This window comes from Caenorhabditis remanei, chromosome IV (assembly GCF_010183535.1).
Source record: "Caenorhabditis remanei strain PX506 chromosome IV, whole genome shotgun sequence".
Lineage (NCBI taxonomy): Eukaryota > Metazoa > Nematoda > Chromadorea > Rhabditida > Rhabditidae > Caenorhabditis > Caenorhabditis remanei.
In genome coordinates, this window is record NC_071331.1 from 4,803,565 (window position 1) to 4,830,876 (window position 27,312).

General features: G+C 36.3%; 2 protein-coding genes across 2 annotated transcripts; both read right to left on the reverse strand.

The window, feature by feature from the left end:
* Positions 1–7,678: 7,678 nt before the first annotated feature.
* GCK72_012447 (uncharacterized protein) lies at positions 7,679–9,238 on the reverse strand (the record flags this gene model as incomplete). Its single annotated transcript, XM_053729123.1, has 4 exons — positions 7,679–8,242; positions 8,368–8,661; positions 8,818–8,963; positions 9,019–9,238. The coding sequence occupies 4 exons, from the start codon at positions 9,236–9,238 to the stop codon at positions 7,679–7,681; spliced, it is 1,224 nt and encodes a 407-aa protein (XP_053583895.1).
* Positions 9,239–9,325: 87 nt separating this feature from the next.
* On the reverse strand, positions 9,326–13,999 carry GCK72_012448 (uncharacterized protein; the record flags this gene model as incomplete). The annotated part of the gene is made up of 5 exons (XM_053729124.1): positions 9,326–9,652; positions 11,956–12,126; positions 12,317–12,496; positions 12,545–13,171; positions 13,958–13,999. 5 exons carry the CDS (start codon positions 13,997–13,999, stop codon positions 9,326–9,328), a joined length of 1,347 nt encoding a protein of 448 aa, XP_053583896.1.
* Between the last annotated feature and the right edge of the window lie 13,313 nt (positions 14,000–27,312).

Genomic DNA, 27,312 nt, shown 5'->3' on the forward strand with positions numbered 1-27,312 from the left:
AAAATGATAGATTTTTGGCCGGTACTGTAACTACAAGTTTTTCAAAAAACTAAAAATAGGTTTTTGCAAAGCCTAAACATTCTGTTTCATAGTGCATTTACTTTCGCTGGTAGGACAGTCAAATTTAATTGGCTTGGATTAATGACGATCTGGCGGATATGTGTAGACACTTTCATGCACCTGTTTTTCTTGTAGTCTCTCTACGATTAAGATGATCATCACGTAACAAATAGAGAGGGAAACGGAGGGGACCGTGGGAATCTTATATGGTAATGGAGGGAGATAGTATCGCGTTGGAAAGGAGAGAAGTGTAAACATTACAAAATTGGGAGGATATCTAGAGGGAAAAAGGTACTGCAGTATGTAGCTATAAGACATAAAATACTGTTAATGAACCACGTATTGGAGAATTTGTGCCAGCCATATCAATATTCTACCAAGATAGATTATATTTTACTACTTTTAAAAACGGAAAATTGTTTCTTTCATGGTTTACTGATTTGGATTTTTTTTCTGTTTTGATAATTGTATAAACTTCAAATCATTAAAATGATGACGTTTCGCAAATTCTTCAAATATCTTTGATAGATACTGCTTCTGACAGCCTTTCTTACTAGGGAAGGTCATGGACTCGGTCTGGAGTTATGTGTCGTGACCTATATCATTTGAAAGCTGAGAAAACGATGTTTCCAAATATGTATTCAGTTTTTGCCCTCGAGGCCTGGTAGTCTAGAAAAACAAGGTCAAAGCTAGAAAAATGACAAAATTATTGCCTTTTTAAAACGCGAAAATTGCAAAAAATTTCAAAAAATTTTTTCCCGTGTTAAAAAGGCAATAATTTGTCATTTTTTCTAACTTTGACCCCGTGTTTCTCAAATACCAGGCCTCGAGGGCAAAAACTGAATATATATTTGGAAACAGCGTTTTCTCAGCTTTCGAATGATATAGGTCACGACACATATCTCCAGACCGAGTCGAGGACCTTCCCTAGTTAGATAGTAGTTGACTCTCATGTTAAAAATGTAATCAGACAATTATGAACTGAAAACTTTTCCGTGTTTTTTTTAATTAAAAAAATATTCTTATAATTTTCTATGAATAAACTTTGAATTTGTTTGAGCTAGTTTCAAGACTTTATCTTTGCTAATTGCTACCCGAAAATACAGTTTCAGAGGTCCCATAATTATGCTGGAGTGAGTGTCCAGGTAATTCATGCATATTTAAGGGAATAGAATAATATACTGTTTTGAAGAAAAGATAAATTTTAACTCATTTTCTGGCAGTTTAATGGAATTTCCACTGTGTACATTATCAATGAAACTCGATTTTTTATTGGGAAGATTTATTGTTCTTGGCTCAGCGGGGCGTACACACTTTCTCTGCCGACCGAGGTGCATTTTCCTCTTTTTATTTTTTTCTACCGGGAAATATATTACTGCAATCTAAACTAAATGTAACTAAAACAGACAGAAATAATAAAAGACGGAGCAGGCACCTTTACACATGCTTGAAATACAACTGTTTTGTTTGATTCAAGAAGAAAATGGCTGAAGATCGGGAAAAACGACACTGAAAAGAATGCGGAATTATATATGTGTCCCTATCCGGTGAACATGCCTTTTTTCCGATTTTAAGAGATTCGCCATTGACGATTATTATAGTACTAGACCTCTGCTCATTATCATACAAAACACCCTTTTTGAAACATAATTATATTTATTCTGACTTGTTAATTAATAATTATGAACAGACAATTTCGATAGGTTACAATGATGCAGTTTAAAATTATTATCAAAAATTATTCATGAAAAAATAAGTAGACCCTGAACGATCCTAGTTTTTTAGGTTTTGTTACAGAGATTTTTTTTGAGAATTCAGGTTGTTGTAAGATTTTTCCAATCTTTGGTAGAAGAAAAAGAGTCAATCGGTTTAAGAATAACTGTTAGATTTTTGTTAGATCTTTACTGTTATAGAAAAATAGTGATGTAATATTGAACATTTTACTGTAACTTCATAGTCTTTTTCATTTTTGGTGGGTTTTGATAGTAAATCATTAGTACCGAAGAAACCGATATTGATCTCACATCAGGTTCCTGAAAATCTAGTTTTCTGAAAAGCAGACATTCTTATCATGGATTTTTAATTTCTAATTCCTATTTTTTATAGTAAAGTTGTTAAAAAGGTGGAAGGTTGCATTAAAAACCTGAAACTCAATACATCTTCTTAAACAACAGTTGTGAAATAATGTTGTGAATTTGTTCCCCAATGTTACGGTTTGATAAAATATTTTTAAAGGTTATGCTCAGAATCAGAGTTGAGCGGAATTCCGCCTTCCGCCTTCCGCCTTCCGCTTTCCGCCACTTTTTTCTTTCCGCCTTCCGCTTTCCGCTCTCCGCCGAAAAATGTTTTGTTCCGCCTTCCGCTTTCCGCTTTCCGCCAAACATTTTCCTATTTCCGCTTTCCGCCTTCCGCCTTCCGCTGTTCAAAGATTTTTTCCTCAGCTTGAAGAATTTGATCACCTATTCCAATTTACTGATATTTTTGTGGTTTTTTGCAGCAAAGCTATCAGTTTTTATCAAAAAAACAAAATTTAACTCAAATTTAACCATTTTAGTGTTTTTTACTACAAAATAAGGCCAAAATCGTATTTTTGAAAGCGACATTGTGTTCCGCCTTCCGCCTTTTGGCATTTTTTTCCATTCCGCTTTCCGCCTTCCGCCTTCCGCCAAAAAATTTTCGCTTCCGCCTTCCGCTCTCCGCTTTCCGCCGATATTTTTTAAATTCCGCCTTCCGCCTTCCGCTTTCCGCCCAAAAAATGTTCATTCCGCTTTCCGCCTTCCGCCTTCCGCCATTTCAAAAACCGCATTCCGCTCAACTCTGCTCAGAATAGTGAAATTGAAGATCTCACAGCAAGATAACGACGCAGTGAAACATGTAACTTTATCGGGAGAAAATGATCATTCTGAAACATAAAGTAGAAGTAATTTTGATAATCTAGATTGAGTTTTTTTCTGTTTCGAATTGCTTTAGTAGTTATAAAGATCATTTTGAAAATCGATCGTGGCAATTCACTTTATCCGCCCAAAATAGGCAGGACCATCCAGAAACTCTTAAAAACGTCCCCTTTAACCTTGTTTTACTTTACAGATCTTCGACGTAGCGGTTCGAGAGACACTCCGAAAACAGAAAAAGCCAAAACCACAATATTGTAGAATTTTGTGAATTTTGTGAACTGCAAGCAAGTCATGAAATATACAACTTGTTTTGCTACTAATGCTGCCTAAATTCACAAATGGTCTCATTGGAAAACTTTGAAACTTCAGTGAATCGGAACAATTTTCAATTTTCAAGGGAATGTTCATTCAACTTTGAGGTTTGCTTCTTCACTCAAATTTCGATTTTTTCATTTTTAAAAAGTGAGATACTAATCAAGTTACTGGCTCAGGTTTTATCAAGATGCTGCTCGAGCAGTGATTTGAAAAAATCGAGCCTGATCACGATGAGATCTATATACTTCACTAATTCTGAAATACAATCAGCATAACAGTAAACCCAAACTTTACATTTGACTTTTTCCAAATATAACCTTAAATGCAATGCTTTTTTTCGCTGTTTCATATCCCCCATTTGTAGACCATTACATTTTCTCTCAGATTCTTGTAAACATTCATTTGGCGTTAGTTCTTTCTTTCTGGTACGATTACTGGGAGTTCGCGACGGCGTAGTATTAGTTGCTTAAACCTACAAATAGCAAAAAATATAAATACCAAATTTATTGACTGATTCAGCAAAATCATTTACTATTTTTAATTTTCCAGGTCTTGTTACCGGATCGACAAAATAAACACCAACAAGAAAAAATGTATCCTATTTGTTTCAAAAAATAGTCGGAATTGTTATACTTTTTTTGTATTTAGAAGCCTTTTACGTCTGCTTTCGCAAATGGATAGTACTTAAAAATAATTATATTTATTATTGCGTAGGATGTCGATGCTCGTTGTTTTATTCAACCTTAATTTCATAGTTTGCGAAAAAACCGAGTTTTATTACCTGTACTTGGTTAGACAAACGATAATTCTGGATTGGTTTCTTAAAACGTTGTGTTTTGGAACTTTTTTATTCTTACTAGGGAATGACTTACACATAGGTTGGAGATACACAACATGACCTATATTGCTGGAAAGCTGACATTTCCCTGATTCCGAATCTATATTCAGTTTTTGCAGTAGCCCTCCCAGTTTTGAGAAATTCGGCTCCAAAGTTAGGGTAAATTTTAGTGCTCAAACTCAAGTTGTCAACCCGCGTGTTGCCCTAACGCGTAAATCCATTTGGAGGATAGTTAAATCAGCGGTTGAATGGTCGAGGGGGTTACAGGTGTGGTAGTAGGTGCACACTCTGTGGTTCGACTCCTTGCTTTTTTCCTTCCTTTTTACTTATTTGTAATCCTCGTTTTTGGGTCCCAGGGTCATTACAATTTCCAGAATTCGGTTTTTGAAGCTGTTCGAGTCTATATTGACTTCCGGCGACGTTTTAAGAAAAAAAAATTTTTCAAGAAATTCAACTTTTCTGTGACCAAGTCCATGGTGGGCTATCGGAATTTTTTTTGAAAAATGTTTGTTAAAAGTTAGAAAAACAGTAGAAAATGCGTTTTAATATTAGATTCCATCATGTTTACATGATTGAGATCTTCACTACGATTTTAACTTCGAATCACCACATAAAAAGCAGAGTAATTGCTTCAAAAAAGTATATACCAGAGTAACAAGACAGGTAAACTTTGGAAAAAAATGTTATGCCTTGCTATAACATTTTCTATTTAGCAATATTGAGCAATATTGAAGTTAGCAATATTGAAAGACATGCAGCTTCTTTTATCTCTTTTTTGTGAAACCGCATAGTTTATTTTGAATGAATGTTTCATGTAATCGCTATCAGATCCCACGGTGATTTTTTCGCTACATTTCCCGTTGACAATTTTTTGCCCCATGGTGCGCAGAAAAATGGGCGGGGCTAAGGATGTAACCCCGCGGCACAGAAAAATGAGGTTAATAAATTGCAGTGAAGTGCAGAGAAAGTATAATGAAATGTGTTCGTTTGAAAACAAAAACATGGTAGATAAGTCAAAAATTGCTCGAAAAACGTATTAATGTTATCAAACCAGAAAGTTTCAAGTGGAAAACATCTAAAATTTGACGTTTCAACTGTATTCATCCGTTTTTCGGCGAAGAGAAGCGTAAAAAGTGCAATCCAGTGATCAATCTCCCTCGTTTCTAACTTTTTCAAGGCATCTAGGAGAAAATCTGATAAATGAAATGTTGTAAACTCCTATTTGAAACATTTACAATCACACAAGAGACACCGTACAAATCGGAAAGAATGTTGGATCGGGAAGAAACAAATTGGGAAGTGACGAATCGCGAATAACACTTTTTCGCAAGTTCCAGTGTTTGAAAGGAACGAAAAGTTGATAATTTTTTGTGTAGTTTAGTTATTTAGCTTATCACAAATGGTGTGTTTTCATGTTATTGAACTGATTTTATGAAAATTTGCTTCGCGACGATGATATTTCGAGTGAAGTTCAAAGTTGTCATCAAAGACAGGTAAAAACACGATTAAAAGTGACAATAAATACACAATACACTTTCAAATGACAGTTTTTTTTTCATTTCCGACACTGAAATTTAGAAAAAAAAAACGTTATTCTCGACTCGTCACTTCCCGATTTGCTTCTTCCAGATCTTGTTTCTTGCCGATTGAAAATCTCCTTAATTCTCTATAAAACGACTGAAAATGTTCCCTCGTCGTTTGAAACATACTATGGTTCATTTCAATATCGCTGATTCCACTCTCTGGACGACTTACATGACTTCAAAGTTTCCATTTTTAGTACCGAAATCTCACTAAAATCTGAATAACTTTTTTCACAGAATCGTTCTGCAAAATTCGAATAAAATTTTGAAATCAGTACAAAATTTCCATTCTTGTGATACATGTCTTGACCCATAACTCCATCTCGATTCGTGATATTTCCCTAATTAAATTAGAAGATGTGCTTCTTCGTGAGCTTTCTCAAATCTAGGCCATCGTCATTTTAAAAACTAGGCCATCAGGAATTTTTAATTTCAACAAACTCCCGTTTTCTATAAGAAAACGAATCGGAAACTATCCCAATTTTTTTCTACAAAAACTAGATCGAAAAAAAAAATTTTCATGAAAGCGTTTTTTTTAATTCATGGATTCAGTTTTTTTAAAAACCTCTTCAAAGTTTGTGGAAGAGAAAATAACACTGACGAAAATCACTTCAACAAACTCCCGTTTTCTATACGAAGGAGGCCTTAAAACGGCAGGAATTTTTTTCTACAAAAACTAGATCGAAAAAAATTAATCTCATGAGGCCGTTTTTTTTCAATTTCGATTTCTATTTTTTTATATAGCTGATTAAAAATTATGGCAGAGAAAATTACACTGCGTTGTCTGGCGGAGCGCATTTCCCTCACGGGGTCGTGACCTAGCGAGAAGCAGAAATATGGAAGAGAAACCCAAATTTAATGTAGCGAAAAAATCACCGTGGATCCGAATATTCTTAGGATCTCCAATTATTCAAAACATTTGTCTGATTTGTCTGGAAATAAAATATCAAAAATCAACTATTTATTTGGTTCAAAAATACCATTTTTATTGAAAGAAAAGGAAATTTATTGAAAAAATGAAGAAAAAAAAACATAGCAAAGAAAAAATTGATTTCCAATTGTTATTTTTTGTAAAATTCACACATATCAGGAAAGTGAAACAGGTAAATAATTTTTTTAATATAAAGTGAAAAATAATCGCGCAATAATAATACTACCATCTTTTTGGAATGTGGGCATGAAAGGTCGCGGATTATTAGTTTTCGAGAAATTGGAAATTTTGGTCAAGGGCAAGGCTGTCGCACAGCCGGCCGCGGCTTTTTTTCAAAGTTGCAAAACTTTGTTGTTTTTGAAAAAAGTTTTGCTGGTTTTTTGTTTTCTGGTACCAATCTGACAACCAGGGTTCGACCCCACCTCGTGGCAAAACTTTTTTGTTTTTTGTTTTTGACTGTTTGGTACCAATCTGACAACCGGGGTTCGATCCCCACTCGTGCCAAAACTTTTTTGCTTTTTGTTTTTGACATTTTGGTACCAACCTGACAATCATGGTTCGACCCTACTGGTGTCAAAGCTGTTTTTCATTTCATGTTGCTTTTTCGATGTCAGTTATGCGGTTTCTTGAAGAGAAGAGCAGCGAAAAGAGGGGACAACGATGAGCCCGAGTGGAATATACTAGATACACCAAATATGCGTAGATGAGCTGGCGGTCTCAATAACGATTGCACAAAAAATGGAGGAGTTTACTTATATTTCAATTCTAATTAATCAACTCTGTAGAAAAAAAGTGTTATTTTAATAGCTGACTGAAACCGGTGATGATTAAAAAAAACTTTCTGAAAAACCAAAAGATACTTTTTACAACGCAACTTATTTATTTAGAAAAAACGTTGAGGAAACTAAGAAATAATTAAAGTTAAACATCGGAACAAGGATTCAATAAAATATTTAAATTAAAAAAAATCATTTCTTGCCATGACCTTGATTTGAATTTTTGTCCTGAAAAATTGGATTTTAATACTAGTTTGACCCAAAAAAGAAAGAATTTACCCTTAGCTGTTTGACAGCTGCTCGTGTTGGATGCATTGATTGATGAGTGCAATTAGCTCCTGTCGGGCCACAGAGACTTCTCTTGCTCTTGGAGCAGGAACTGGAGCAGGGGCTGCAGGAGGAGCGGATGGACCTGGAGCCGATTGTCGCGGAACAGCTGGACGAGCAGAGCAAGGAGTTGCCGGAGCCGAAGGTGATGCCGCACGGCGACGCGTCGAAACTGGAGCCACCGGGGACAACGCTTGACTCGCACGTCTCCGTCGAGTAGTCGAGGGATCGACGACTACTGGAGCCATGGGAGATCCTGGAGGCGCAGGAGCAGCTGGAGGCGCAGGAGCTGGATCCACATTGACGGCTGCTCCAGCATCATTATTCCCTCGTTTGCAACTATGTGCATACGTTGCTTGTTCCAGACGTTGGGCTCTTCTATTCCTCCTTCCTGCTGGTGTGGCAACAGGAGCATTGTGGATAGTTGGAGGAACAGGTGCACTTCTGGCAGTCGGACGGGAGTGACGGGTGTGACGATCGGTTATTGGCGACGTGACAGAGTTTCCAGATCGTGTGTTCTGAAAATAGGGATATGGGTTAATTATTATTAAAATTTTCGGTTTCGACATCATGGTAGAAGTCAACCTCTAGGGACATCACTGATGGTCCGGTAATTGTTGGCATAAAGTGCATAAAAACTTACTTGGACTCTAACTACTGTGGCTCCTCTTAACTTCTTGGAAGCTCGATGGTGCCTTCTGGTTTGTGGAGGAGGTGCAACATTCACTGGAACGGCAACCTGCTCTGGCTCGGTGTGATCGAGTGCTGCTGACCGACCGATTCTCATATCAGGTTGACCATTTGAAGCAGATTGAAGGCGTCTTCTAGTTGATGGAGTTGGTGTAGCTACGTCTACTGGAGTTGCCGCATCCTGTGGTTCTTGAGCTGCTGCTTCTGGAGCACCCATCGGTTCTGGCGCTGGCTCTGGATCGACATTCTGAAAATTGAAATGAGGAAATTTCGGAAACTTTCAGGACTGAAATTTTTCTTGTTATATTTTAAAACTTTCTGTTTTAACAGCATAGTAAAAGACAACTTCTTTTTGTCTCAGATAGTGCGATTGCCATAATTTTTGAAGTTCACAAATACTTACCTGGAGTCGTCCATTTCCTGCTCGTCCATTTCCAGCAAATCGCAGACGTCTTCTAGTTGGTGGAGCAATGACTGTGGAACCAGTAGATGATGAGGAGGCGACATCATTCACGGCTCTTGGCGATCTGGCTCCTTGTGGGGCATCATCTAAATGAACTACTTTTTTGTATTAAATTTTTGTACAAATTTTATTTGCCATTACCATTTTCAACGGGATCATCGATCTCAGCTTGATCACTTTCTTCAGAATCCGGCTTATCAAGCGTAGCTTTTTCCAGTGGCATCTCCGTGACTGGTGCTACTGACGTCATCCTCTGCATCCATTGATCCTCGACGGAACACTTCTTCTTCTGGAACACATGTTCGGGGCAGAATTTCTCATCCGACTCCCAAAAGTCCGGCTCCACTGGGAGAGTGACCATGCTGTTCTTCCCGATGGCTGGTGACAAAGATGTGGAGCTCCTCTCCATAAAATTATGTAAGACGGCAATTTGGTTGGCACGATCTCTTCATATTTTTGCGAGAGTGTCCTGTTGCCGTGTCTCCAGACTGAGAGGCATTCCATCGATTACGATATGATGTCGTTTACTCCTTTCGGCGTTCTCTTCACTCCGTTTTTTGAAATAACCAGTCATCTCGAACAGCAACTCATCCTTCCCAACATCCTCTTTCAATAAGAGATTACATGAAAATGGTTGTTTAGTGACTCTCGGATTGTTTTTGATATTCGAGATGATCTCCTGATGATGGGCTGGTGGGATGGTGAAGTGCGGACGGAGGATGGCTTCCGCTTGCTCCGAGTACGTATTGCGGGTTACGGTAGGTGGTGAGGGATTCTGAAAAAAAACACGGTTTGAGTTTTCACTGGTTTGAAAAAATTTCATTTTCATTGCATCGGAATGTTGTACTTGCAGTATGTGAGTGTACCACGGTCTCACTAATCATTTCACAATAACAGATTTACATGCTTTGTGATGATCAAAGAGTAAAACTTACTGTTTCTAGTTGACAACTTTTTTGTACAAAGCCTGTCTGAAGAGTTACATCATGAACTTCTTCGAGCCCATACAAAAAGTTGGTAAGCTACAAAAATGTAACTATACAGTAAAAAAAGTTCCGAAAAGGAATTTGCAAAAAAAATTCGCGGGCTGAATCGCAAGTGCGGCAAGGAGTTAACTGCAAGCGGATGAAATTCCTCCCAATTTTTTAACGAGGAACATTGAATTTCAACCTAAACCCGTGTTTTAATCGATGTTTTCAACGCTTTTAAACGAGTTTATCTTGAAATTCAATGTTCCTCGTTAAAAAATCAGCTGGAAATTACATCGTTTCGAGTTTAAGCTCCGCCCACAACTCCCTGCCGCACTCACATTTCAGCCCGCGAATTATTTTTTCGAAAATCCTCACAAAAGTTGACCATTTTCAACTAATAACTGCTGTTTCTAAAATACCAGTCGGTTGACGCAGCCTACGGCTGCTCAACCTCCTTCCCTACACCACCCTTCTCAGTTTTACAGCGCCTGCGGCGCTTCCTAATTGATTAAGACAGTCGGGCCAAAATTATTTTCTACTTCTGGGTCGTTTAAAACTTTTCTTCACTTATTGGTAGTTTTTGTTAACTGAGCAGTCCGTTCCGACAGGAAACAATTGAAACATCTATCCTTTCCTGACTACCTTTTACAAAATTTCTCAATGACTTTTTCTATCTCGATGGAAAGGAATTTAGAATGAGACGTTTTTAAGTTTACCAATCTGAACTTTCTTCTTATGTTTTCCTTGTTTCAAAATAATCTCAATGAAGAACTGGAACATAATAACTCTTCGTTTTTCCCTCCTCAAAAAGCGAGAAATCATTTCAGATATCAATTGTTGACTTTTCTTACTGTTCGGCGGCGATGCCGCCTTCCTCCTCTAAGTATGGCAAGATAAAGCAATGAGTTTTAACACGATCGAATGGAAATCCCGAATCTTAGGATACGTAACAGAGAAAAGTCTTCCTCAGTTCTTCTTTCTTTTACTGGCTTTTTATTTTACCTTTACTGAATCTATCTTTACCCGAACTATTTTAAAATACAGAAAAAATGAAATTTGGTAACTTTTCTTTTTTCCATTCTTGAAAGTTTTTTTTTTGAAATTTTGACTGATCGGCGGCGATGCCGCCTCCCTCTAAAAAATGCGCGAAACTCGGAGCAAAAAAATCCAACTTTTCGGGAGTTTTGTACTTTTTGGCTATTATCATTCAAAAGAGCAAATTCGAAACGATCAGGGTGCAAACTTATAGAGAATTCTAAACGCATACGGAAAGTCAATACCCTTGTTAGAAATTTGAATTTTCTATTTACATTATTATAACAATGCACGTGAAGTATGTTTTTTTAAGTTTTGATTTCCTCATGACGTTGCGGACAAAAATCATTCTGTAAACTGCCATCAGTTTCTGACTCGGTGTTTGTGAGATTCCGCCTTCCGCCTTCGGCTTTTGGCCCAAAGTTTTTTTATTCCGCTTTCCGCCATTTCAAAAACCGCATTTCGCTCAACTCCGGTAGCGGTGTGGACAGTGTCAAATTAATATAACCCCTGTAACTTTTTTGTCCCACTAAATCTCGACAATAACAAAGATATTTTAACTTTCGTATACTGGCTGTCCATGTTCTTATCAAAACAAAAAACCAAAAACATTTCTGACCTGGCGGGAACGAACTCACTACTCCATGCGTAAAAGTCATCTGCGTAGACCGCTACACCATACACGGCGCGGCTCGCCGCTTTCGAGAATGCAGTCAAGAAACAGCGAGACAGTAGTATTAGCTTGATGTTTTGAGCTTTCTACCACCCTGTCGGGACACACCCTAATCAACGCTATTTACTGTTGAAATCGTCATTGTCTCCAGAAGACGTCAAAATCAACTTTTTCGAAAAACGAAAAGTTCGGGCATCAACTAAGACACATTTTCAATACATCTATCCAGGTTTCATAAAACTCGGCCCACTACGAAGGGAGTTATGGCTGGCAACAAACAAATACACAAACGGATCTGTTGAATATTATTAGTAAAGATCATAAAAGCAGGTGCTATGAGTTCAACTTTGATCATTTGGTTCCCCCAATGATTTTTTCATCATTCAAAAAAAAACTCACTGCAAATGTGGATGGCAATGGGTTGAAGTTGAATGATGGCAGGGGAAAATTCAGACGTGGCGCTCGCGGTGACGTGGCAATTGGATCACGGAGAGGGAGAGGATGGATGCAAATTATTGGAGGATCGACAAGTTTAGGAGAAGTCGTTGGTACTTGAGCGACGGGAAGATTCTGAAAAAAATTTAATTAAAACATTTTTCGATTCTCTGAAAATTTTCATTTTCTACGGGTCCCCAGAAACCAGAATTCCGGTCCAAAAACGTTACGACCCGGCCCGGATTCGAATTTTTGGACTTTTTCACTAAAATTATTTAAACAGCAAAAAAATTTTTAAACAGCTAAAAGTTTTAAAACTACTCACTTCCTCATTTTCACGAAGTCCTTGGAGAATCACTCCAGGAGCCGCCAATACTGGAAATGGACGAGTAGAAGCATCGGATGACGACGGTCTTGCAAATCCAGCCAACCTAGGGGCGATCGGTTCGATGTTTTCGATCTCATCTCCCGAGTCCGTTAAGGTGACGACAGTTGTGTAAGCAGCCTGGAAGGAAAATCAGTAATAACAACAACAAAATTGATTAATTCTCACCGGACTCTCTTTCTGCGCCTTTCTCAATAATCTCTGCTTCTCCAATGGGCAGTCTTCCGGGTTCCATCTATGGTGAATACATTTCAATTGCTCCTTGAAATCCACACAATCGGATTCCAATGCCAGCGTCACCTCGTCCCCTCTCTTCATTGGTTTCCGAGCTATGACTATCAAATGAAGCTCGGATCCGAATAGGTGACGGAGCTCGCATGTCGGCTGGCAAGACCGACGGATGTATTTTCCGACGGTCTCCGTTCTCCAGACCGACATGCAAATCTGCTCTTTGTCACCTCCCAACTTGATTCCATCATATAGGTGGTGACAATTTTCGCCTTCCATTTCTGATCTCTCCTTAGCTTCTGATTCCAGATAAATCCTTCCCGTCATCTCAAGGATCCATCCTCCGGTGCCGATGTCCTCCCTTACGATGACTCCTTGTTTTTTGTCGTCCTCATCAATCAGTCTTGCCTTCTGCTTTTTGCGGAAAGTGAAAACTTTTTCTCGAACTCCAGCTGGTCGCTCTCCGACGAGTTTGGGGTGGATGAATCCTTTCACAATGGGGGTGTATTCGTTGACGGCACCTTTGAGTACCGTGGACAAGGTGCTCTTCTCATTACAGTTTGGGATCTGAAATTGGGAAATGATTGAATGGAACTTTGAGAGTATCTCATGGTAATATTGATTGTCCTATCAAGTAGATTTTTAATGGATCGTACAGATCAAAAGTAGAGCTTCATTTTTGTAGTTGACAACTTTTTCTACGGACACTCCCAAGAGAGTTATGGTCATTTTAAGACGACAACACTATTTTACACTGAAATGGGCCGATTTGAGATTTCGAAGATATGTAACTTGCTAGGGAACGTCCGTACAAAAAAGTTTTCAACTACAAAAACAGAGTTCTACTATTGGTCTGTTCGATCCCATAAAATGTATTTTGTGGGACAGCTAGTTTTACTATGACACACTCACAAAGTTGGGCGTTTTCAACTGAAAAAAGCAAAACCTAACATACTTTTGAGTGGTACTGTATATCGTTGGAAAGCAAAGAAAACACGGATTCTAAATATCTATTCAATTTTTGCCCTCGAGGTCTGGCATTCAATAAAAATAAGGTCAAAGTTTGAAAATATAGCCTTTTTGGCCTAAAAAGCCTAAATCCTAATGCCTAAGGCTCCAAGTACCTTAAAACGTAGTTTATATGAAAAACCAAGTCGAGACCTTGAATTTTCAGAGACTGAAAAGGATTTGAAAAAAAAAAGCAGAAATGTTTTTTTGGTCAAAAAATTTTGGACCAAAAACGCGAATTTTGTGTCTATTTATTTGTCTGTGTGTCCGAATGTCCAAAAATCCCAAAACTTAGTTATGTTTCACAGAAAGTTACAAAGATTTGAAAATTTTCAAACAACTTACTGTGCGAATTCTCAATTTTCCGCTTTTCGAGAAGTACTGCATCTTGTTTTGCGACATCCTTTCTCAATGAGCTCGTGGAGAAACGGAAGTTCTGAAAAAAGGGATCGATTAGAAAGAAACAAATATATAGGAGAGAAATAGACGGCAGAACATACATTCAAAAAAGAAGAGAAACTAATTGTAAGATAACAATCGGGTTGGCGGGAGAGACGGACACCCATTCTCCCTTTTATCTCTGCCGGTCTCTATTACATCACACACTGTCTAACCGTCCAAGGCGCCACGGTCTGTCAAACAGTTTTATATGAGGGTATGTTGCGCCCAGCGGGTCGCACCCCTCATGAGGGGGCAGTGACTTTTTAGAACACACACGAAGGTTGGCATCGTGCCAAGATGAGGGAACAAGAGAGAGCGTCGGGGGTTCCGCATAGGATCAATGTTTCAGCGGCGGGTAATCAAAAAGGGTTATAATGATTTCGAAAAATCTCTGAATACTTGTTAAGATCGGAAATGTTCACATTTTCAATGAAAAAGTGAAACAATGTCAAAAAACGCCTCTTTCTCCGCGCCACAAAAATATACTTGACAAGTATGCATCTTTGTGAAGACTCTTCTTAAGCTCCTCCCACTTTGGCAACAGTGCGGCATGGTTTTGTCGCGCCTTCCCTTCAAATCATTTTCAGCTGGATTTTTCAGAAAAATAGTGGGTTTTGAACTATTTTTGTAAAAAACACAGAAAATTGCACATAATTCGTTTTGCCAAAAAGGACAATCGAAAATGAAATTTCAACAGCGGATCGGAAGAGAGTGCTGCAAGCAAAAAGATACTTTTTGAAAGGCATGATAAAAACGAATAGTATTTCTCAAATCTTAATCATGTACAAAAATATTTTTGAATTTTTGGTTTTTCTTTAAAACTTCAGCGATACAGTAGAAAAATTTATGCACAATTTCAGAAAACTTCTGATAACTTTAGAACTACGCAGGAGGAAAACCAGATAAGAAATTTTAAAAAAGACTCATAGTCAGCTAATCGATTTTAGGTGAGAGGTTGGTAAGAAGACAGTGTGAAGGAGCAGAAGGAGAGGACACCGTTCACTGTCTCTTTCTCTTTCTCTTGCACCCTCTCTCTCTCTCTCAATCTGTCTTTTACCAGACAGTGTGTGTGTAAACATGTACATAAATTTTCTTACTAGGACGACCAAAACACCTCTTGGCACTTTGCCAAGATCGTGTTGGGGTAATTCTCCTGGTTTAATGTTCTGAACCTATTTACTGTTTCAAACGGTTATAATGAATCAAAGAAAGTTGTCTGAAAATCATTACGTAGCTAAACTCTAATGAGCGATGAGAAGTTAGAAGGGAGACACAGAATAATAAACTGTGGGAAAAATTATGTAATGTCTTATTTTAATTAACATATAAAATATTGTCATTTTTGAAATGTAAAAACTGAAACTGTGACTTTTTTTTAAACAACCATAACCAAAAAGAAATCAGTTTCGTAAACCCCATAAAACAATAATCCAATGACTGTTATTTTGTTTTCGAACCTCAGCTATTTCAAACTAAAAGCTTGAATTCACCACCAATTCAATTTTCCACGACACGACAAACACGTTTACTTAGCGTGCACAGAAAGTTTCTTATCAGTGATGACCTCTTTTCTGTTGGTAACAAGCAATGGGTAATACAAAATAGTTATTTCAATGAAAATTGAAAAAATCGGATTCCTCAACGAAAACAAATTATAACAGAGACTCGATACAAATCTTATTGAAATTCTGAAACATGAAAAGTGTGAATTTGCAAATGTTTACAATTACTATTTCCTTTCCAAAAACGAATTTTTTGATGAATTTTCTTTTTTTCTCTGTTTCCAGTCTTTATGAATTATGTACTCCCGGCTATTTTCCATCATTATTAGTCTGTAAACACAGTATTATGTTTGTTTTAGTCAAAAAATACTGTTTCAAAACAACATTATCTGTGAATACTGGACGATTTTTGCAATGGTTCGCTGTAAAAACGTGAATTTATTCAAATTTTGTAAGATAACCTAATGAAATTATTGAAAATGTCGGAGTGGACTTTTAAAGGCAATAAGGTACAAATGTAAAAAATAAAGCAAACTGCTTATGTGAGCGGTGAGAAGGTAGAAACAGATTAATAGACCTCATGGGAAAAATTATGAACGGTTTTATGGTTTGTGTGTTTATTTTTTTAAATAAGGAAAATTCTTACTGTAACCAAAAAACCTGTTTCATGAACCTCTTAAAAATAATCCAATGGCCGTCATTTAGTTCTCGAATTGTCTTTTGAAACTAAAAACTTCAATATTGAAATTCTGAAACATGAAAAGTGTGAATTTGCAAGTTTTTAGACAAAAATGTTTATAAAATTGCATTTTCAGATTTTTTATGTCTGGAAAAGGAATATTAGATGAGTTTTCATCATTTTTCCGTTGTTTCCAGTTTTTATGAGAACTATTTACTTACGGCTATTTTCCATTATCACATTCAGTATTTTTGAACACAGTATTGTGTTTTTTTGTGAAAAAATAATGTTTCAAATCCACATTATCTGTGAATATTGAACGATTTGGCTCTATTACAGTTTAGATGTCCTTTGAAAACTTGAACGTCCCAAAAAACACTTAGACGTCCCTTAAAACACTTAGACGTCCCTTGAAACACTTAGACGTCCTTTGAAACATTTAAACGTCCTTTCGGATCCCAAATATGTTTAAAAATGTTTAAAAGTCCCAAAAAACATTTAGACGTCCCAAAAAACGTTTAGACGTCCCATTAAATATTGAGACGTCCCTTGAAGTCCGAAAATTTGGTTTTAAATACTTAGACGTCCCAAAAAACAATTAAACGTCCCAAAAAACATTTAAACGTCCCAAAAAATGTTTAGACGTCCCTTCAACACTAAAAGCCACTGAAAGTGTTCAAGGGACGTCTAAATATTTTTTGGGACGTTTAAATGTTTTTTGGGACGTTTAAATGTTTTGTGGGACGTTTAAATGTTTTTTGGGACGTTTAAATCTTCAGAACTATATTTTGGGATTACAAGGGACGTCTAAACATTTTATGGGGCGTTTAAACGTTTTTTGGGACGTCTAAACTTTTGAAAGGACGTTTTAAAAAAATTAGAGTTTGAAAGGACGTTTAAGTGTTTCAAGGGACGTCTAAGTGTTTTAAGGGACGTTTTAGTTTTTAAAGGACATCTAAACTGTAATAGAGCCAACGATTTTTGCAATAAAATGATCAGGATTATCCAATTGTTTTTCAACTAGGACTTAAAATTATGGGACTTAAAAAAAATTATATAGAGAGGGACACTGAGGGGACCGTGTAAATCTTATGTGGTAGTGGAGGGAGATAATATCGGGTTTAAAAGTGTAAACATTGCAAAATTGGGAAAATATCTAGAGGGAAAAAGGTACAGTATGAACATATATAATCTGACGGGAATTACTGTTAATGAACCACAAAATAAATGTTTTGGTGAAAGTGTGAAACAGGTTAGAAAATTAAGTTGGTTGGTCCAAAAGTCTTCTTATCAGTATTCTACCAAGATAGATAATATTTCATAACTTTTTAAAACGGATAATGTTTTTCTTTTACTGTGTAATGATTTGGATCTTTTTTCTGTTTTGATAAGTGAACAAGTTTCTAATCATAAAATTTTTGACTTTTAACGATGAAAACTCTCTATGAGATAATAGTTGATTCTTAAGTTAAGAAGTAATCAGAAATTTATAAACTGAAAACTTTTCCGTTTCTTTTTAAAATTGAAATAAGTATCATTTCAATTTTTCGATGAATAAACTCCCAATTTGTTTGGGCTAGCTTCAAGACTTTACCTTTGCGGATTTCTATTTTAATCCAAAAGCGTAATCAGCAGTTAAAAAACCCCAAAAATGCAGTTTCAGAGATTCCATAATTTTGTTGGAGTGAGTGTACAGCGTTGAATAGCTAAAAACAAATAGTAATACGTGTATGAGTAGAAACCGATTTAAACCAAAACGTTTCCTGTTTTGAATAAGCAATAAATCGCTACTCATTTTTCGAAATTTCAATGTTTTATCTGCTGTGCAAAATATCCATGAAACTCCTCTAAAAAAGTCAACCGAAAAAAGCCAAAAAGTAGCAATTTATTTGGAAGCGAAAAGAAATTAGAAACGGGTGGGCATTTAAATTTATTTACGTAGAATAAAAGTTGTTACTGATAAGATAGCAAATTACCGGTTTGTGCAGGCAACACGTTAGTGTTACCACTGGCTTTCAAGTTAAACTCATTCAACTATTAATATGTGGTTATTGGGGTAAACTTTGAGAACATGTTCTGTTTCATCTTGGGAAAATTACATCTGCAATTTGAAGTCTAGCATTAAACGCAGCACAATCTTCGGCTCATTTTCTGAAAGAGGTCATACATCAAATTCTCTAATAGAGTATACTTTCACGTGCACCATGGAGGTGCGATTTGACAGCTTTGATACACAGCTCATAACAGTTTTAAATCAAATTTCCTAACCTACCTTCAAGAGAACTTTATTGTAAATCTGCGTCAATTCATGTAAAAAATATTTTTTAACTAAAATAGCGCAGCCCCTTCAAAGTTGTAAGAAATGTAACTTAACTATTAACATACGGTCGATATGTAGACTACATTGGTACAGTTAGATTCTAATAACAGCAATTTATTCACCAAAGAAAACCAGAACCTAGGATCAGAAACCATTTAAGAGACAATGTCTCGCTCAAGCCACCAGGCCATGTTACACAAAAACGAAGTTGATCCGTTTTGGCTGATTTTTTGATATGTTACTACCCTTGAAATTCTAAGAATTTTGTACCATACCAGATTAGGCTCCGCCCCCTTCAACCTACCGAAACGATCGATTGAAGTTGAAAAATGAAAATTTTTCTTTCGAAAGATAGGATGAAAATCTCTTCAGAAATGAATTGCCAGCCTCATTTTGTGCATTTTACAAGATAACTACTTTTTTCTAGCTTGCCTGCATCATAGAGAAAAAATCACTTATTTGAAAAAATTGTCTATTTTTTCATGTTTTTTGGATTTTTCGGGTGGTCGAAGTACTGTGGTCCAAAATGAATTTAGGATGGTAAGGTACATATTTGTGTTGGCTATCTGAAAATACAAAGACTTTCCCCAGATTCCACTGTCTAGCTGAGTTATGATCAAAAAAGTGACGGAATTTGATGCTTTTTAACGTACCCCCCTCCATGGTAAAAAATGGCTGGGTGACAAAAATCAAATAATTTTCTGATTTTAGTCAAACAGGGCAAGAATAGTACTCACACAACTTTTCAGACGTTTTTGGCCATGTTCCAGTGAGTTACAGACTCCTCCTCCATTTTTTCGACTCAAAAAGTTTGAGCTCTTGTAACTTTCCAGATTATTGCTCAAAATCTAAAAAACTTCTGAGCAACATTGGAATATACTTCAAAAACACAAATAATCATTTAAAAGTTGATTATAAATAAGAATTCTGGTTTTTCATGCGCCAGAATACCTCACTATCGTAGACCCATGAAGCTATCAGATATGAAATGAAACGAAAGTTGAACAAAACGACAAAATTTGACAGTTATATACTTATTTGTGTTTTTGAAGTATATTCCAATGTTGCTCAGAAGTTTTTTAGATTTTGAGCAATAATCTGGAAAGTTACAAGAGCTCAAACTTTTTGAGTCGAAAAAATGGAGGAGGAGTCTATAACTCACTGGAACATGGCCAAAAACGTCTGAAAAGTTGTGTGAGTACTATTCTTGCTCTGTTTGACTAAAATCAGAAAATTATTTGATTTTTGTCACCCAGCCATTTTTTACCATGGAGGGGGGTACGTTAAAAAGCATCAAATTCCGTCACTTTTTTGATCATAACTCAGCTAGACAGTGGAATCTGGGGAAAGTCTTTGTATTTTCAGATAGCCAACACAAATATGTACCTTACCATCTTAAATTCATTTTGGACCACAGTACTTCGACCACCCGAAAAATCCAAAAAACATGAAAAAATAGACAATTTTTTCAAATAAGTGATTTTTTCTCTATGATGCAGGCAAGCTAGAAAAAAGTAGTTATCTTGTAAAATGCACAAAATGAGGCTGGCAATTCATTTCTGAAGAGATTTTCATCCTATCTTTCGAAAGAAAAATTTTCATTTTTCAACTTCAATCGATCGTTTCGGTAGGTCGAAGAGGGCGGAGCCTAATCTGGTATGGTACAAAATTCTTAGAATTTCAAGGGTAATAACATATCAAAAAATCAGCCAAAACGGATCAACTTGGTTTTTGTGTAACATGGCCTGGTGGCCTATGCTCGAGCCAGTCAGAGATTGTCTCTTAACTATTTTCTAGGTTTTGTAACTGTGGAAAAATTAAAGTTGCAAAATTTTTTGAATAATTGTCTAGATAAAAATTTGAAAAAAAGGAAAATGACAGTAGCAGTTCCTAGAATATGAACCCATCATGTTAGTTCATTCGTTGCACACGTGGAACAGCAAAAACTTGGAATCTGAGAGACAACAGTCTGAGAGACAATAATAATGCAATCGGTTTGAGAGTAACGGTTACATTTTTGTTTGATCTTTACTGTTACATATATAAAACAGTTATTTATTATTGAAAATTTTGCTGTTTCTTCACAATTTTTTTAATTTTTGGTTTTACCGTAAAATGATTGTTCTGACGGATAAATTCAAGTAATTTTTAATTTTGTAATCAAGAAACCGATATTGATCTCAGGTTCCCGAAAATGTAGTTTTCTAAAAAGCAGACATTCTCATAATATATTTTTTAATTTCTAACCCCTATTTTTTATAGTAAAGTTGTTAAACGGTGGAAAGGTGCATTGAAAACCCGAAACTCAATACATCTTCAGGCGTTCAAAGAAACAGTAGAATCTTAAACAACAGTAATGATATGAAATAACATATTTTACATATATATTGCAGAGCTGTGCGGAATTCCTTCTTCCTTCTTCCTTCTTCCTTTTTCCGGGCATTTTTTCACTTCCTTCTTCCTTCTTCCTTCTTCCTTTTTTGAAATTTTATTCCTTCTTCCTTCTTCCTTCTTCCGTTGAAATTGTTCGACTTCCGTGTTAAAAGTTCACAAAAATTTTGTAATTTTCGACTGAATATCAGCGGAGTTTTGGTGATTTTTAATGGAATTTTGTATGCAAAACAACGCCAAAATTCGTTTTCAGAGATGACTAGAAAAAAGTTTCCTCAAATTTGTCATTTTCAAAATTAACTTCCGATTTCCCGGTTTGGAACCCAACTTCCTTCTTCCTTCCTTCTTCCTTCCTTCTTCCTTCCTTCTTCCTTCTTCCGGGCTTTTTTCACTTCCTTCTTCCTTCTTCCTTCTTCCGGGCTTTTTTCACTTCCTTCTTCCTTCTTCCTTCTTCCTTTTTGAAAATGTTATTCCTTCTTCCTTCTTCCTTCTTCCTTTTTTGAAAATTTTACTTCCGCACAGCTCTGATATATTGTTGAAAAACAGATTTGCTTTTACGAAATCTTTTTTAACACATCGTGTACCGATATCACAGTAATGGTTTGGTAGTGAAAGAAGAAGTGTTTTCAAAACAGTAAAACAGAAATTCACGGAAACAAGTTATCAATAAGTTTTTGATAATCATTGTGAAGAAAAAGAACCAACAAAGCGTTAATTTGTGTTTTGAAAAAAAGTATTGTATGACTAAATGCACTGAAATAAAATTCCGTCCGTCATTCATGTCCCTGGAACACCTTCTGTTTTCCGTATATTCAAAAATAGATTCTTCTGCAATAAAAATGCTTATTAAAATAGTTCATGCTGCTAAAACCCTGAAAAACTCTATCTTTCTAATATTTGCGGTTACAGATGTATGTTAGCTAGACGAGGTTAGTCGAGAAGGCATTGAACGAAAGAGACACAAAAAAACCGGGACAGAAATTCATGAGAACAACGGTCGACCATTTTGCCCTTTCCCAATTTTTTATGTTTCTGATTTTTGTTGAATATAAGATGTTTTAATGACCCAATATTGTTCATGGTTCTGTATTCGCCTCGAATATGCTCATTATTCGGTTTTGAAGACGTGAACGAATTATTTTAAGTTGCTTTCCAGTGTTCAACTGTTTCCCAACAACAAGGCGACCCTTTAGCACACACTTGAAACATATTCCTTGTAAAAAATAATGCGGATGGCATTTTTATAAATACTAAATCTCTGTTTCAACAAATTAATTTGTCCTATAACATTTTTTCAATAAGATAACCAAATTATTCAACAAATTATTCTTTTCGTGACTCCGGTAAATCACTTCTGTTTCAGCATCTTCACTTCTCGACTTTTACAGTGTCAGTTTCTAGTTTTGATGTATTTTCAAGCTAATCAAAGCAAAAAAATCCTGGTTTCATATTACCCATCCGCCGGTGGCTGACGACTCGCTCAAAGTTCGGCCCGGGGACGCGGAGTGGATCTCGACCCGTAATTTCGATGTACGGCGGCTCTTGACCGTACTTTCTCAATGAAAAAAGTTTTATACTACGGTAGTCGCGTCGAGACCCACTCCGTGTCCCCGGGCCGAACTTTGAGCGAGTGGTCAGCCACCGGCAAATGGGTAATAGAAAATGACAAAAATCAAAACATTTTCGAAATTTGAGGTGAGAGGTCGGAAAGACGACTGTGTGAAGGAGCAGGACGGGAGGGCAGTTTTTCTTTTTTTTGGACCCTCTCTCTCTCGTCTACCAGAAAATATGTGTGTGTGTACACATGTACATAAATTTTCTTAGGACGACCAACGCACCTCTTGGCATTGTCCCAAGATCATGTTGTTTGAATTGAATCTGCGTTGGTTTGAACCTGTTCAGTGTTTCAAACGGTTTTGATAAATCAAAAACAATGCCAGAGAATTGTTACGTAGACCTGTAGAACACCATTGCTTTTGCTGTAGAACACGTGAATTTATTCAAATTTTGTAAGCTAACCGAAAGAAATTTTTGAAATCGTTGGGGTGAACTTTCGAAGGCAATACAACATGAAAAATGGGAGAAAGATGACGGTGAGAAGTGAGAGAGAAAGCAGAGAACTATGTACCATGGTAAAAAAAATGATGGACGGTTTCATGGTTTCTTTGTTTACATTACGATACACCGGGTGTTTTTAATCGGAGACGTTCCAATGGTTCCATTGGTATCCAACTGTTCCATTGTAGAAATACATACGTTTAGAACTGGGATTCTTCTAAAATCCCACCCGCTTTCTGCGTTTCAGAGGAAAGTTATCCGATGGAAATAACGGGTAAATATTGAAGAATTTATATTTACAAAAAAATATCAGTGTAAAACAAAACAGATTAAAAAATTAAGTAGGAAGCTGAAAATTTAGTTACTCATAGTTTTTTTTTCCAATTCGAAGTTCAGTTTTATCAATTTATCGATCAATTAACCCTGTTTTTTTACTACTTGAAACATAATTTTTTCTGATATTAATTTTGTTATCAAAATAATCACTGTTTTGATGATTCGATAAACCACAAATCATCAAACTTTTGACGTTTAATCGATAACGATTATGAAAGTTTAGTCTGATAATTATGAACTGAAAACGTTTCTGTCCGAGGAATTCAAACTTTTCTTAAAATCATATAAAGTTTCTGTTACAGTTAGCTTATAAATCGATTCTCAATTTGTTTGCGTTAGTGTCCATCATGGAGCAAAAGAAAACACTTTTTTTGAAAGAATGAAATAGTGTTGCAACAAAAAACTTGTTGGTTCAATTGCGGAGAAAAATGGCTGGAAATCGAACAAAACGTCTGGAAGTGTTATGGATTGAATTCTTCTCCGCTAAAGTTCGCTGTACATTTCTGTCGATTGTCGATCCAATTTGTATCTCAAAATATTTTTTGTTTGCACCATCATTGGGCCATGTTTTTTGAGAATACTAAAAACATTCGCTATCCGAATTCAATTTTTTTTAAACATAAATCGACGCAGATTTAGGGGTTGAGATTAAAATTCTCTTGAAGGTAGGTTCGGAAATTTGATTCAAGAAAGTTTGCTTTTTTCAATGTTTCTTAATTTCTTTAAATATGAAATGGTTTAATGATCCATGTTGTGTTAACAATGTAGCGTAGACCTCACTCAAACTTTTTTTCAATTCCAGTTACTCAGTGCCACTTTTGGTACATCCATTTTTTTGTGATTCAATTTTGTATATGTTCATTCTTTTCAAGACACGAATAAATTGTTTTTAGTTGCTTTCCTGTGTTCAACTGTTACCTAATAATCTCTGTTTTGACAAGGCTATGAACTTCTGAGCAAACTGTTGAGATTGATATGGATAAAATTCCAAATCCTGCGCAAATTACCCTCAAAATATCAATTTGACAGGCCGATTTTTTGCGATGTATGGTTTAACAATTCCCTGAAGGAGGGTTTTTTGTAGAACAATAACGATTCCTGTTTCAGGCACTCGCTTTTTAACATAATTCAGTCCAGTACATAGTTGTCGTTTCAATATCTATTTATCATAAATCTTACATCATTTTTTGAGATTTGGGGAGCCCCGCGTCCCGAATGATCATAAAGCTGCTAAAAATCCTCCAGTTCTAATGAAATTTTGGAAATCGAGTTCTCACATGTATCTGTTAGTTTTGAGAAAGTTTCACTGTAATCCAATCAAAGCTCACTGGTTTGAAAATTAAACTGGAAAACTGTAGACCACCGTTTTATCACTCCGCTACGTTTTGTATATGTTAAAGGCGCATCTATTAGCTCGGCACAGTTCTAACAACTGCGCTCCCCCGAAATCCCCTTGAAAACTGTCTCTTTCTCTCTGAGTCTCTCAATTTGGCACACAATTTTTCTCGGTTTCGGTAGAGTGCGGTTGTAAGAAGCTCACCGTGCTAATAATTTCAGGGTTGGGAAATTCCGGGCTGGCCCGGCCCGGCCCGGTCGGCCCGGATTCAAAAAATGTGCACCATTTTTTCACAAATTTCTGCAAAATTTTCATTTAAAAAAAGTCAAAATTCTCAAAATTTCTCGTACGCTAATGTTTTTACCGATATTCTAAAACACAGTTAAAAAATCCACTTTTTTGCAAAAAAAGTCAAAAAAAATTCAAGATCTTTTCAAAAAGTTTCAAATTTCTACAGGAGCCGGGCCGAGGAAAATTTCTCAGTCGGCCCGGCCCGGCCCGGAATTTCCCAACCCTGAATAATTTGTTCGAAATGTGTCGCGGAATTAATAGGTCTTAATTCACGACCTACAGTAGCGGTCAAAGGTGAGTATACCTCGATACTTTCCTATGTATCTCAGCTGAAACTTGTCCGTTTTGCATAAACTTTTTTTTCAAAGATAGCTGAAACATCCAGTAAAACTGTCATAAGTTTTTTGTTAGTAGTGATTAGCTGATTTTTTTGATTATCAATTTTTCCTGATCTAGATTTGAAAATCCGGAAAAAAACTTTTTATTTTTGAACTGGATCATATGATTTTTTGAGTTCAAAATGATGAGTTACGTTCATAAGAACAAAATCTGATGTTAAAATGCTTCTGTGAATCTTCATCGTCGTGCTACAGCTCCAGAAGTCCAAACTGGTATGCATGGCTAAAACGTTATAACTCATCGTAAAAACGTCCAAATCGGTTCAAAATTGCGGAAAAAGATGCGTATTATATTTATCAACACTATTACAACAAAAAATCTTGATTTTGAGAAAAAAATTTTTCCAATTTTTTTCACTCAAAAATCTCGAGTTTCGAAATTTTACCCAATTTTTCGTGTTTTTTGATTATAACACAGTGACAACTCGCGAGTACAAATTGAATTTTACAAGAAAAACAAAGTTTAGGCTTTCTTCTAGCTAATTACAGTTGTTTCAAAATTAAAAAACATGAAAAATTGGGTAAAATTTCGAAACTCGAGATTTTTGAGTGAAAAAAATTGCAAAATTTTTTTTTCTCAAAATCAAGATTTTTTGTTGTAATAGTGTTGATAAATATTATACGCATCTTTTCCCGCAATTTTCAACCAATTTGGACGTTTTTACGATGAGTTATAACGTTTTAGCCATGCATACCGGTTTGGACTTCTGGAGCTGTAGCACGACGATGAAGATTCACACAAGCATTTTAACATCAGATTTTGTTTTTATGAACGTAACTCATTATTTTGAACTCAAAAAATCATATGGTCCAGTTCAAAAATAAAAAGTTTTTTTCCGGATTTTCAAATCTAGATCAGGAAAAATCGATAATCAAAAAAATCAGCCAATCACTACAAACAAAAAACTTATGACAGTTTTACTGAATGTTTCAGCTATCTTTGAAAAAAAAAGTTTATGCAAAACGGACAAGTTTCAGCTGAGATACATAGGAAAGTATCGAGGTATACTCACCTATGACCGCTACTGTAGCTAAATCACCAAAGCCACACGGGCTCTTACAAATAACAGTCGTCTCCACTAGACTACAACTTTACACGAACTATTCATTAACCAATTCTACGTAACCTTCCAACCTCTCCTACGGTCAACTCCAACTACAATCAGTCTACCGAATAAACGTGACCTTGGCCTATGACGATCTGACCTTTCGATAACCATCTGCCCCACATCATTCTGCATATAAGGAAATGGAATTAACCGGAAACTTCACTCTTGCTTCAAGAAGCTGTCACCACTTCCCTGCCAACCCGCCGTCTGAGATGTCCTCCCTGTCAATGTCGTCTATGGACAAGAAGAAGGAATCGTTGAAGGGTAAAAGGAAAAACTATTTTGGTTAGTTACAGTACCGCCCAAAAGGTTATCAACTTTGGCTGTTTTCAGTTGAAAATGGCCAACTTTGAGTGTGTGTCATGATAATACAGATTCTCCCACAAGGAAAATTTTGTATAAACCATACAGAACAAAGATAGATCTTCATTTTTGTAATCGACAACTTTTTTGTACGAGCACTCTCTGGCAAGTTACGTATCAACAAAGTAATTTCTCCCTCAAATCGACCAATTTCAGTGCAGAATGGCGTGATTTTTGAGCTGTCGTCTTAAAATGACCATAACTCTCTAGAGAGTGCTCGTACAAAAAAATTGTCGACTACAAAAATAAAGATCTATCTTTGTTCTGTATGGTTTATACAAAATTTTCTTTGTGAGAGAATTAGTATTATCATGACACACACTCAAAGTTGGCCATTTTCAACTGAAAATAGCCAAACTTGATAAATAACCTTTTGGGGGTACTGTAAGTCTAATAAAGTTGTTCATAATTTCTCTCTCCCTCTTTCCTGTTCTCACCAAACTCATCTGACTTGGGGTCCGCGCCCTATAAGTCAG